Here is a 14,246-nt window from a genome sequence, read left to right on the forward strand (position 1 = left end):
TTTCTGAGTCAGGGTGTACAGCACCTCCATCAGAGCCAGGGCCCGTAATCCTGTAGAGACATCACTGACCCTATCATCTCCTAGGAGAACTCTAAACTGACACCCCAAGACTACTGTCCTGACAAGGACGGTCCACAGCTAGTTGGACTCAGCTGGACCCTTATGATGACCCTGTGTCCTGACTCATTTCGTGTCACACGACTCTTCAGGGGACATAATGTTCTATGTGGATGAGGTCCTCTATCACAGCTACCATATAACTATACTGCTAAGGATCCAGACACCTCTTAAGTGGGACCTTTTATAATCAAACAATGAAAGTAAAATCCAATGGGCAGAGATTAAGCTCACCTGTGAATAATTCTGTCCAAGCTGCAGCCTAAGGCAATCCTATTAGGAATGAATCATTCAGATCTTTAATGGCTCCCTGGAGCGCATGGCGTGCATTCCATTATGAACCGCATCCGCCTCCACCGAAAGTTAAAGGGAGAAAAATAAAAATTCCTCATACTACTTCCTATTCTGCCCTGGGGAATTATGCGGCGCGCGTTCTACAATGCGCATGCGTAATGATCCACTTTGTCATCTCGTACTAAATAGGGGCTGGTCAATGGATGACCGCCTTCTATGGTGTACACATCCGTGCGCATCATGGCGCACATGCGCAGTTGTCAAATTGTCAGTTGCAGAAACTGACTATAATCCTGTTAGGGTCCAGTCAATAGATGACCACCTCCTATGATGTGCACATACGTGCGCGTCATGGCACGCATGCGCAATGTCAAATCATCAGTTGTACGGATTGACTATAATCCGGCCCACCTCTTAGAGCTCAAATGACGTGCATGACACAGCGAACCCAGCAGTCATTCAGGCAGCACGTCATCAATCATAGGGGTGGACATTGATATGACGGTCTCCTGGAGCGCTCAATTTGCCTCCTAGCCGCGTAATATTGAGTGTGAATCACAACAAATATTGGACATGTGCAGTTCATATTATTATAGTTATATTCATTACAGTTAAGGCCCCTTTACACACTGAGACTTTCAGCGATCCCACCAGCGATTCCAACCTGGCCGGGATCGCTACAAACTCTCTGGTGAGTCTCTGGTGAGCTGTCAAACAGGCAAACCTGGCCAACGACGCAACAGCGATCCGGACCTGCAGAACGACCTAGCTAGTCAAACACTGGAAACGAGTGATTTGTCACAATATCTGTCAATCACTATTCTCTGTCAGTCGGTCTCTCCCTCTCGGTCTCTATTCTCTCTCTGTCGGTCCGTCACTATCTCTATCCCTCTCTCACAGTCTGTCGGTCATTTTCCCCTCCTCTCTCATACGCACCGATCCCCGGCGCGGCGCTGCACGGCATTCACACTGCTGCGGCGGCTTTTCCTCTATTGAAAAAGCCGGCCGCTCATTAAACAATTTCGTATTCCCTATGCAAGGTGTCGATTCGTATTGAATTGATGATGCCCTACATCTTTGTAATTCACTTTTTTTCTCTATCTTGTTCTGTTTTTGAGATAAAAATGCTAACTCCGTTGTTTTCCATTTTCCACCAGGCGGCGCGATAGGTGGTTTCATTGCGTAGCGCATAGCAACTTTACTATACCTAGACACCACTTCTATGCCTATAGCTGCCGCCATTCTCAAGTTAATGGCGGTGGACAGGATATGGGCGGACACAATGTATAGCAGCAGCTCTCCACGGCCAATGTTAAATAGAATGGCAGAAACCAGCATCAAATAACTCTTAAGCTGCAGTATATATGTAAATTTAATTTTATTTTCAGGAAAATGTTAGATATTTATTGCATTTCAATGAAAAAAAAAGTGGTCAATGGTAATTTTTTATAATTTTTGTATAATTATTTAGAACTCTGGACTGTTTTTCCCTTCTTTTCTAGACGTGACGTTGCCTGTGTTCATTCTCTGATGTGTAACAAATTTTTCTTTCCAGTTAAAATGTATCCCATATTTTGATCATAAAATTAATTTATTGCTTGCGTTACTTCTCTCATGAAGAATAACACTTTATTTCAGTGTAAAACATTTCCCACATTTTTAATATAAGAATGTGAGAATGGCTTTTCAATTATGTGTTCTATAAGACTGGATTTGTCCTTAAAATATTCCCCACAGCCTGAACAAGAAAATAGCTTCTCTCCTGTGTTTAATCCTTGATCTGCAACAAATTTGGATTTTTCACTAGGTTTTACACATTCTGAATTTGAAAATGATTTATCCCCGGTGTGAATTCTCTGATGTCTATCAAGCTTTGCCTTCCGCCTAAAAGATTTTCCACATTCTGAACATGAAAATGGCTTTTTATTCCTGTTAATTGTTGGATCTGCAATAAGTTTGGATTTCTCACTAGGATTAGGATTTCTAAATCCTAACCTTGAAAATGGTTTAGCCGTTGTGTGAATTCTTTGATGTGTATCAAGCTTTGCTTTCAGGTTAAACCGTTTCCCACATTTTGAACATGAAAATAGCTTCTCCCCTGTGTGAATTCTCTGATGTGTAACAAGTTTTCTTTTCCGGATAAAACATTTCCCACATTCTGTACATGAAAATGGCTTCCTTCCAGTGTTCATTCCATGCTGTGTAACAAGTTTGGATTTTTCACTAGGTTTCCCACATGCTGAACTTAAAAACTGTTTATCTATGTGAAATTTCTGATGTGTTTCAAGCTTTGCCTTGCGGTTAAAAGATTCCCCACATTCTGAACATGAAAATGGCTTTTCATTCCTGTTAATTCCCTGATCTGTAGTGATTTTAGATTTCTCGCTAGAATTTCTACATTCTAAACTGGAAAATGGATCCTTTGTGTGTATTCTCTTAAGTGTATCAAGCTTTGCTTTGCAGTTAAAACGTTTCCCACATTTTGATCCCCAAAATGGCTTTTCTCCCGTCTTTATTCTCTGCTGTGTAACAAGGTGGGATTGCTCGCTAGGTTTCCCACATGCTGAATGTGAAAATGGTTTATCTGTTGTGTGAATTTTCTGATGTGTATCAAGCTTTGCCTTCCGATTAAAAGATTCCTCACATTCTGAACATGAAAATGGCTTTTCATTCCTGTTAATTTCCTGACCTGTAATTAGTTCAGCTTTCTTGCTAGGATTTCTGCATTCTAAACTTGAAAATGGTTTTTCAGTTGTGTGAATGTTCTGGTGTTTATCAAGCTTTGCTTTCCGGTTAAACCGTTCCCCACATTCTGTAAATGAAAATGGCTTCTCCTCTGTATGACTTCTCTGATGTGTAACAAGATTTGTTTTCTGAGCAAAACATTTCCCACATTCTGTACATGAAAAAGTCTTTTCATTCTTGCTAATTCCTTGATCTGTAGTTATTTTAGATTTTTCGCTAGGATTTCTACATTCTAAACTGGAAAATGGATTATCCATTGTGTGAATTCTCTTAGGTGTATCAAGCTTTGTTTTCTGGTTAAAACGTTTCCCACAATTTGAGGCCAAAAATGGCTTCTCTCCCGAGTAAATTCCCTGCTGTGTAACAAGTTGGGAGTGCTCACTAGGTTTCCCACATGCTGAACGTGAAAATGGTTTATCTGTTGTGTGAATTTTCTGATGTGTATCAAGCTTTGCCTTGCGATTAAAAGATTCCTCACATTCTGAACATGAGAATGGCTTTTCATTCCTGTTAATTTCCTGACCTGTAATTAGTTCAGATTTCTTGCTAGGATTTCTGCATTCTAAACTTGAAAATGTTTTTTCCGTCCTGTGAATGTTCTGGTGTTTATCAAGCTTTGCTTTCTGGTTAAACCGTTTCCCACATTCTGTACATGAAAATGGCTTCTTCCCTGTGTGAATTCTCTGATGTATAACAAGTTTGGATTTTTTTATAAAACATTTCCCACAGTCTGAACATGAAAAAGGCTTCTCCCCTGTGTGAATTCTCTGATGTATAACAAGTTTGGATTTCTTTCTAAAACATTTCCCACATTCTGAACATGAAAAAGGCTTCTCCCCTGAGTGAATTCTCTGATGTATAACAAGTTTGGATTTTTTTATAAAACATTTCCCACATTCTGAACATGAAAAAGGCTTCTCCCCTGTGTGAATTCTCTGATGTGTAACAAGTTTGGATTTCTTTATAAAACATTTCCCACAGTCTGAACATGAAAAAGGCTTCTCCCCTGTGTGAATTCTCTGATGTATAACAAGTTTGGATTTCTTTATAAAACATTTCCCACATTCTGAACATGAAAAAGGCTTCTCCCCTGTGTGAATTCTCTGATGTGTAACAAGTTTGGATTTCTTTATAAAACATTTCCCACAGTCTGAACATGAAAAAGGCTTCTCCCCTGTGTGAATTCTCTGATGTATAACAAGTTTGCTTTTCCGGATAAAACATTTCCCACATTCTGTACATGAAAATGGCTTCTTCCCTGTGTGAATTCTCTGATGTGTAATAAGTTTAGACTCCTTATTATAACATTCCCCACAGTCAGAACATGAAAATTGCTGCTCTGTAACAAGTTTGGATTTCTTGCTTTGTTTTCTACATTCGGAATATAAAAATGAATTCTCCGCTATACGAGTGATTTGAACTTCAGCAACCCTTATGAGACTTTTGTTTTGCATATTAGTCTCAGAGGAAATGAGCTGTTGAAAAGGATCAGAGGACAATTTTTTTCTAAGAAGGGCTTGATGGTTATCTGGAATAATGGCAGCTTCTTCACATGTATTTGAGATACCATGTTCATCTGTTGCAAAATCTGAAAGTATCAGAAGTCCCTCTAAGCTCCTGGAACACTTATCTGCCAAAAATAAAAATCGGATTTTAGTATTTTGCAATAGAACACCATAGAAATTGTTAATTTAAATTATATATTTTATAACATTTCAAATAGTAATGCAATTCACTTGTTGAATGACAAAGACAGTCATCCATAAGGTGGTAACTAATAGATGAGAATATGTCACAAGTTTGTGTTTTTTCAAATGTTTGTGTGTTTAGCCCATGTTCTCTAGAGGTTCAGGTTTCACTGCACCTTTACCAAACTGTTCCAATGAAATGGAGACGCAAAGCTGCTGCTGATGTGACGTGAGTAGATGCAGGAAAATTGCAGGCAGAAATCATGAACTTGCAAAACAGGCAGGAGTTAGCAACTACATGCCTGAAAGTTTTTAACCCCCATACACTACAAAATACAACAGTTCTGGAAACCTCCCATTAAAGGCTACGGCCAACTTTGAGCATAAAATAAAATGAGTAAACGGGTCCATTTACATGGAATGATTGTCAACTGGTAAACAATGAAACACACCTTATTTCAGTGAATGGACCAGAATATAGCATATAACAAAAGGTAGCCCCTGTACCAATCTGCAAAGTAAATCTAGAGATGTAGTCAGACAAAGATCACAGACTGCAAATGTTACTGGCGCAATTTTTGACAGCTGTCTGATTACAACTTTATCAGACTCAATTTCTCTGGCAGGGCAATGTTTGAACATCTTTTTATGATTAAATAGTAACCACAAGCTGTTCTGGATGCATATTTCTAATCCCTGCTTAACTGTCCCAGGCTATAGTAGCATACAGGGAACCTATATAACAAGAATAAACAGCATAAAAACAACCTCCACTCAAAAATATTATGTATTGCAAAGTGTGCACAGTACCAACATTCCAAGCTGTACTATTGAAAAAATGAGATTTTTGGCAAAAAATTGCAATTTTTCGAGCTACCCCGCCAACGTCACGGCAAATCTCCTGGGGCAGTCCTAACACTAAAATATTTTTATTTAAAGTGTGCCATATGGCCTCACATATGCAAAAATAGGACTGCACAGCACGTACCTTGTGCTTTTCAGTCACCGTCTCCATGACTGATTCATGGTTGTGGGCGGGACAGGCCCGAGCACATGCTGCTTAGAATAAATAGCCAGTGGACGGGGCTGGATGGCAAGTGTGAACAGCCACCAACCGCCAAAAATCAGGACAGATGGAAAAATAAACATGAGGTGCACTGCAAGATGAGAACCAACTGGGAACCTATATAACAAGAATAAACAGCATAAAAACAACCTCCACTTCAAAAATATTATGTATTGCAAAGTGTGCACAGTACCAACATTCCAAGCTGTACTATTGAAAAAATGAGATTTTTGGCATATGTGAGGCCATATGGCACACTTTAAATAAAAATATTTTAGTGTTAGGACTGCCCCAGGAGATTTGCCGTGACGTTGGCGGGGTAGCTCGAAAAATTGCAATTTTTTGCCAAAAATCTCATTTTTTCAATAGTACAGCTTGGAATGTTGGTACTGTGCACACTTTGCAATACATAATATTTTTGAGTGGAGGTTGTTTTTATGCTGTTTATTCTTGTTATATAGGTTCCCAGTTGGTTCTCATCTTGCAGTGCACCTCATGTTTATTTTTCCATCTGTCCTGATTTTTGGCGGTTGGTGGCTGTTCACACTCGCCATCCAGCCCCGTCCACTGGCTATTTATTCTAAGCAGCATGTGCTCGGGCCTGTCCCGCCCACAACCATGAATCAGTCATGGAGACGGTGACTGAAAAGCACAAGGTACGTGCTGTGCAGTCTTATTTTTGCATATGTGAGGCCATATGGCACACTTTAAATAAAAATATTTTAGTGTTAGGACTGCCCCAGGAGATTTGCCGTGACGTTGGCGGGGTAGCTCGAAAAATTGCAATTTTTTGCCAAAAATCTCATTTTTTCAATAGTACAGCTTGGAATGTTGGTACTGTGCACACTTTGCAATACATAATATTTTTGAGTGGAGGTTGTTTTTATAGTAGCATACATAAAGAGATATTTAGAAAAAGGATTTCTAAAGATCCTTTATGATATGCTAATGAGCGCAGGGACTAGTGTTATTTCCCCTGACTAGTCTGCCCTCTTAGCATGTTAGTACGCCCACAGGGATATGCTATTCAATGCCCAGCGTCCTCAGCATAAACGAACGTACCTGTGTCCGCTGTCAACGCCTCAGACACCAGGTGTAGGTGCAGTGCACATGATCAGAAGTCCCGGCGTTTATGGTCATGCTCTCTATGAAACCAGGTGTACGTGTCCCGGCTTTAGAGAGGTTTAATGCGCAGGACAGAGATGTTCTGTACCAGTACCCTAAAAAAAGCATGCGCGGTATTTCAAAGACATCTGAACTGTATTCACCCAACTGTGGAGCAATCAATCAAAAAACAATTGACATTTTCAAAAGGTGACTCAAGTACTGCCCCAATGACTCTAGGCAGCGAGTGCAAAGGGAAGAAGGCAATTTTTACTTTAAAACTGTGGCAAAAGGACAAATCATACTGCTCATATACAAACATCATTGCTACCATTTAGATGATTGGCTATCAGTGAACGGTGAGTGTGGTCGCCACTCCTCGATAATCGAGCATTGGGGCTGCTTGGGCACACTCGTTATACAATCAAGTATCGCGGGTTCTCGAGCACCATGTATGTTTCGCGGCTGTTTTCTAGTCACTACACATGCGGGGATTGTCTGCCAATCACTGTAATGCCATAGCCATGTTGGCCACTGGCATTACTATGATTGACCCGTGGCATCGGGTCTATACAAGACCCGGTGGCATGATGCTAGGCACACTCTATCCTGGAAACAGTGTAGGGAGAGCTGCTGGAGGAGGGATAGAGTTGGATTAGAGGCATGTAGGAAGTGATTATAACTTTACAGTCCTTGATGCTGCACCATAAAACCAAACATCCTACAGCCACTGTAAAGAGTCCCCCTAACGCATTTCGCTACAGCTTCATCATGAGGGGTGATGAGAGGTCATGATGAAGCTGTAGCGAAACGCGTCAGGGGGACTTTTTACAGTGGCTGTATTTACACGGGTAACTATACCTTTACTTGCTAAACTATGTATGGTTTTGCTGTATGTATTGTGTGTCTATCCATACCATTTGAGGGTAGTATACAGGTGTAGCTTTGCCTAGGATTTGTTTTGAAACTTTGTTTGGATATAATGGATCAATTCTTTATACGGGGGTTATTTGGTACACATTAGATATTTGTTACATTGGTACCATTTAATATTTTCACTTTGCACTTTATTCTGAAGCAGTAGCTCATAAATTATACCTACTATTCTTAGTGTTATCTAAAATTTGATATTTTATATTTCTAACTACATTTTGTACACTTGACACTTTAATAATATCCTAATCCCATTTCCTCTATATATACTGGTACAGATAAATTTGTGCACTTGACACTTTATTATTTTTGTACCAATGTGTTTTCCATGGCCTCCGGATTTATTTATGAATTTACATCTTTATTAGGTTTTTGATTGACTTTTTTTTTAAATTACAAAAAGACCTTCCTGTATATTTCTGTCTCAGCAAGATTATTGTATTTATTGGCATGTTTAATATGGAGCATTGGTGTCTTCAGAGGTTGATCATGATGAGACACAGTTGCCAACAAATGATGTTATTAAAGGGAATCTGGGGGTGTGGCCAGCAGCCGACATGAACAGCCACACTTAGAAGGAGCTCCGTTCCCTATTGGGGACTGCGGCCATAATCCTGCCAAATCCAGGTAACCACATACCTTATTTGACTCCTCTTGACCTGGAGAACATAAAAAGACCACAAGATGTACAGAAGGTGCCAGAGCACAGCCGCTGAGAAGCTCCGGGAATTTGTGAGGCTCTCCTCACAAAATGGCACTGAAGCGCCAGCATCGCTCAGTGAGGAAGAGATAGAGAAGGATCACTAGAAGAAGAGCAGCATGACAAACAGAAGCCCACACTAAAGCAGATATCATCCCAACTGTTATTGGCAATCCAGAACTCTAAAATCTCCCTCACAAGTAAAATTCATAAGGTCAACATAGTTGTGGGCCTCCTCTTATTAGACCTGCAGAACCTCAGGGAGAGAGTTAATGAGACAGAGTACAGGGTCTCCATTTTGAAGGATAATGCAGAGCCAGTGGCAGGGAAGCTTACCTCACTTGAAAAAGCAGCTATGTGGTCACAGAGAGTGAAGGATTTGGAGAACCGTCTCTGCCGTAATAACCTGTGGATCCTGGGGCTCCCGGAGCGTGTGGAAAATGGGGACCCCTGCATGTTTATTGAGTCATGGATCAAGGACAATGTTTCCTGATGTTAAACTATCGCCATCATTTGCCATAGAGCGGGGCTCACTAAGTGACTACCTGTCCACTTCTGGCGCGTCTTCTGAGTATCAGTGACAGAGATGCTATTCTGGGAGCAGCATGCCGTAAGGGACCAATATCCTACAAGAATGCTGCAATCTCTGTCTTCCCCGATTTTTCAGCGGCACTGCAAACGAAAAGGGCCACCTTCATAAATTTCAAAAAGCACTTGAGTGAGCTACAGCTATCTTACTCAATGGCATTCCCAGATCACCAGCAGATTATTCATGAGGATAGGACTCCTATTTTCTCCTTTCCTCTGAAGGCAGATTACTGGTTAAACACCCTCAAGAATACCAAGAAGCGCTGAAGGATTGGTTTTTAGGAACCCCTGATTCCTGTAATCCATCTGAGGGAGGATGGTCAAGAAGACATGCAAGTTGTGGTCATTAGTATTCGTTTTCCCTTGATGGACTTTAATCTCTCCCACCCCCTTCCCTCTCTTTTCTTTTTGCTCCTTCTCCCTCCCCTTTCCCTCCCTCTTTCTTAGGAGAGTTTAGACATTGTGCAACCTACAAGTTGAAATCTTGAGCTGATTAAGTGGATTTTATATCCTCTGGAATGGTTCACCCATATAAGCTTATGTAACTGACTTGTTAAAATTGTATTTCTGTGCTGCGTCTGTGGTGTGGAGCCAGCTCAATTTACGGACTACTCCCATTGCCGGACATCTTGCCACATTAAATTTCTGATCTGTACGATCACCCTCTAACTGAGCTCTTAGAGCCTTATTGCACATTGTGATATACAGTTGATAAGGAGTTTTCCTTCCTTTTCTTAGGGTTAATACTATTACAACTTAAGGCCACGTCACACTAAGCAACATCGCTATTAACATCGCTGCTAAGGAACAACTTTTGTGACGTTGCTAGCGATGTTGCTGTGGGTTAAGAACCCGATGTGTACTGTGGCTAGGAGTGCAGGGAACAGGGAGCCGGCACTGGCAGTGTGAGAGCGGCAGACGCTGGTAACGAAGGTAAATATTGGGTAACCAAGGTAAGGGCTTCTTGGTTACCCGATGTTTACCGTGGTTACCAGCATCCGCAGAAGCCGGCTCCTGCTGCCTGCACACGTAGCAGAGTACACATTGGGTAATTAACCCGATGTGTACTGTGGCTAGGTCTGCAGGGAGCCAACGCCAAGCGGTGTGCGCTGGTAACCAAGGTAAATATCGGGTTGGTTACCCGATAATTACCTTGGTTACCAAGCTCAGAATCGCTTCCACGCGGCGCTGCTGGCTGGGGGCTGGTCACTGGTGAGATCTGCCTTTGTGACAGCTCACCAGCAACCCGTGTAGCGACGCTCCAGCGATCCCTGCCAGGTCAGGTTGCTGGTGGGATCGCTAGAGCGTCGCTTAGTGTGACATCTCACCAGCGACCTCCTAGCAACTTACCAGCGATCCCTATCAGGTTGTATCATTGTTGGGATCGCTGGTAAGTTGTTTAGTGTGACTGGGCCTTTAGGGGTACTTCTCACATAGCGAGATCGCTAGCGAGATCGCTGCTGAGTCACGGTTTTTGTGACGCACCAGTGACCTGATTAGCAATCTCGCTGTGTGTGACACTGAGCAGCGATCTAGCCCCTGCTGTGAGATCACTGCTCGTTACACACAGTGCTGGTTCATTTTTTTGACGTGGCTCTCCCGCTGTGAAGCACACATCGCTGTGTGTGACAGCGAGAGAGCAACGATCTAAATATGCAGGGAGCCGGCGTCTAGCAGCCTGCGGTAAGCTGTAACCAAGGTAAATATCGGGTAACCAAGGGAACCCCTTTCTTGGTTACCCGATATTTACCTTTGTTACTAGCGTCCGCCGCTCTCAGGCTGCCAGTGCCGGCTCCCTGCTCTCTGCACACGTAGCTGGAGTACAGATCGGGTAAATAAGCACAGCGGTTTGCTTATTAACCCGATGTATACTCTGGCTAGGAGTGCAGGGAGCCAGCGCTAAGTGGTGTGCGCTGGTAACAAAAGTAAATATCGGGTAACCAAGCGCTTGGTTACCCGATATTTACCTTAGTTACCAAGTGCAGCGTCGCTTCCACGCGTCGCTGCTGGCTGGGGGGCTGGTCACTGGTTGCTGGTGAGATCTGCCTGATTGACAGCTCACCAGCGACCATGTAGCGACACACCAGCGATCCTGACCAGGTCATATCGCTGGTGGGATCACTGGAGCGTCGCTAAAGTGTGACGGTACCCTTAGTTCTGTTTTGACCAGTTTTACTTGACTCATGACACTGAATATATTGTCCTGGAATGTGAGAGTTGGGCAGTCCTAAGAAATGTAATGTGGTTTTTGCTCACATCAGAAAGGTTAACCATCAGATTGTATGCCTACAAGAGACTCATCTGCAGCCGAATACTCAGATTCCTCAATAGGCCGTGGATTCAATGATCGTCTCACTCGGTTCACACCGCAGTCCAGGGGAGATTCTGTATTAGTTCACGGGATGTTAGATGGGAACTGGGAAGGGTTCAGAATGTAGATATATTTTTATACAGGCCTTCATAGAAAACATCATGGTGATTTTGCTAGCTTTGTGTCTCTCCTCTGCTGGCTAACTTATCTATCCTATATGAAGCAGCTAAATTTGCATCTCAGTTTATGCAAGCCTTGACCATCTATATGGTTAACTTTAATTTGATTAACAACCCTGAACTGGATAAATTTGGCTCTCACCCTTCTACAATGCCATAAGTCATGCACACCAGACGGAGCGATTTCTTATAGGAAGCAGGTTGGTATATGTGCAGTCTTCATAATCCAGTTCTGAAGGAGTTTACCTGTTACACCCCAGGTAATTCCCTAATCCGGATTGACTATATATGTGAAAATGTAAAGGCCTCCTCTACTCTCATTAATATTAGACATTTGCCAAGACCTACCTCGGATTACTCGCTAGTGTTCGCTCAATTCCAGGGGGACAACTCTGCATCCCATAGACCTAAGCGTAAAATAAACCCATGGTGGTTTACTCTGTTTGTTCCATGTGATTGTATCCCAGATCAAATTAATATTTATATGGCAGAACATGAGCTTTGTGACAATCACTCTGCATTCTGGGATGCATTTAAAGTATATTAGAGGGGTTGCTGTCACTCAACAATATCATATATTGAAAGAGTTAACTAAAGAGGAAGGTGCTTTGGCTGCCAGATGTGTTGCCCTGGAGAAAATATGTAAGGAACCCCTCGGAGGTGAACCGATCCTCCAAGTTACAGGCGGGCAGACAGTACCTACTCTATTTGCAGGACAAAAGTAAAAGGAATATATTTTTCACAAACCAAAAGGTTCTTTGAGCAGGGGAATCAAATCTAGTACTCTGTTAGCATTTTTGGTGCATCAATATAATAGTTTGCCTGCTATTCTTAAAATATGCACACTGCAACACGACATGGCCATACCTAATGACCACATTGTTGAGACGTTTTCTGACTTTTATAGTGAACTTTATAAGTCTCATTTGAAATATTTTATATCCTAACTTCCTTATCCTAGAACCCCAAACGGCTGATCAGCACTTAACTCCCTCCTCTGGCCCCTCTGATGCCCCTCATCTCTGCAGAGGACTTTGCCACACACTTCAAAAATAAGATCGACCAAACAAGGCAAGCCTTTGTTCCACCACCACCAACCCCTTTGTATACTAGACCACTGCCATTCCCTTATAAAACTTCCCTCTCCAATATCACTGAAAGTGGGCTTACTCATCTCCTCTCAAAATCACACCTTAACTCTTGTTATCTTGACCGCATCCCATCTCCTCCCCAACCGCAGCACCACACTATTCCCATCCCTAGCACACCTCTTCAACCTACAGTGCTAGCCAAAAGTATTGGCACCCCTGCAATTCTGTCAGATAATACTCCATTTCTTCTTGAAAATTATTGCAATCACAAATTCTTTGGTATTATTATCTTCATTTATTTTGCTTGCAATGAAAAAAACACAAAAGAGAATGAAACAAAAATCAAATCATTGGCCCATTTTTGGAGTTGTGTGAAATGATCAGACAAAAGTATTGGCACCCTTAGCCTAATACTTGGTTGCACAACCTTTATCCAAATTAACTGCGAACAACTGCTTCCGGTAACCATCAATGAGTTTCTTACAATGCTCTGCTGGAATTTTATACCATTCTTCTTTGGCAAACCGCTCCAGGCCCCTGAGATATGAAGGGTGCCTTCTCCAAACTGCCATTTTGAGATCTCTCCACAGGTGTTCTATGGGATTCAGGTCTGGCCACTTTAGTAGTCTCAAGTGCTTTCTATCAAACCATTTTCTAGTGCTTTTTGAAGTGTGTTTTGGGTCATTGTCCTGCTGGAAGACCCATGACCTCTGAGGAAGACCCAGCTTTCTCACACTGGGCCCTACATTATGCTGCAAAATTTGTTGGTATTCTTCAGACTTCATAATGCCATGCACACGGTCAAGCAGTCCAGTGCCAGAGGCAGCAAAGCAACCCCAAAACGGAACCTCCGCCATGTTTGACTGTACGGACTGTGTTCTTTTCTTTGAATGCCTCTTTTTTTTCCTGTAAACTATGTTGATGGCTTTTCCCAAAAAGCTCTACTTTTTTCTTATCTGACCAGAGAACATTCTTCGAAAACGTTTTAGGCTTTCTCAGGTAAGTTTTGGGAAACTCCAGCCTGGCTTTTTTATGTCTCGGGGTAAGAAGTGGGGTCTTCCTGGGTATCCTACCATACAGTCCCTTTTCATTCAGACGCCGACGGATAGTACAGGTTGACACTGTTGTACCCTCGGACTGCAGGGCAGCTTGAACTTGTTTGGATGTTAGTCGAGGTTCTTTATCCACCATCTGCACAATCTTGCTTTGAAATCTCTCGTCAATTTTTCTTCTCCATCCACATCTAGGGAGGTTAGCCACAGTGCCATGGGCTTTAAACTTTTTGATGACACTGCGCACCGTAGACACAGGAACTTTCAGGTCTTTGGAGATGGACTTGTAGCCTTGAGATTGCTCATACTTCCTCACAATTTGGATTCTCAAGTCCTCAGACAGTTCTTTGGTTTTCTTTCTTTTCTCCATGCTCAATG

General features: G+C 42.2%; 1 protein-coding gene across 1 annotated transcript in view; it reads right to left on the reverse strand.

Annotated features, from left to right (window-relative positions):
* LOC142312827 (uncharacterized) overlaps positions 1-14,246 on the reverse strand; it is a 253,151-nt gene that overhangs the window by 152,438 nt on the left and 86,467 nt on the right. The window contains 1 exon segment of the mRNA XM_075351813.1: positions 2,067-4,786. Coding sequence (XP_075207928.1) covers positions 2,067-4,786 — 2,720 coding nt within the window.

The sequence above is a fragment of the Anomaloglossus baeobatrachus genome, chromosome 5, assembly GCF_048569485.1.
Source record: "Anomaloglossus baeobatrachus isolate aAnoBae1 chromosome 5, aAnoBae1.hap1, whole genome shotgun sequence".
NCBI classification, from domain to species: Eukaryota; Metazoa; Chordata; class Amphibia; order Anura; family Aromobatidae; genus Anomaloglossus; species Anomaloglossus baeobatrachus.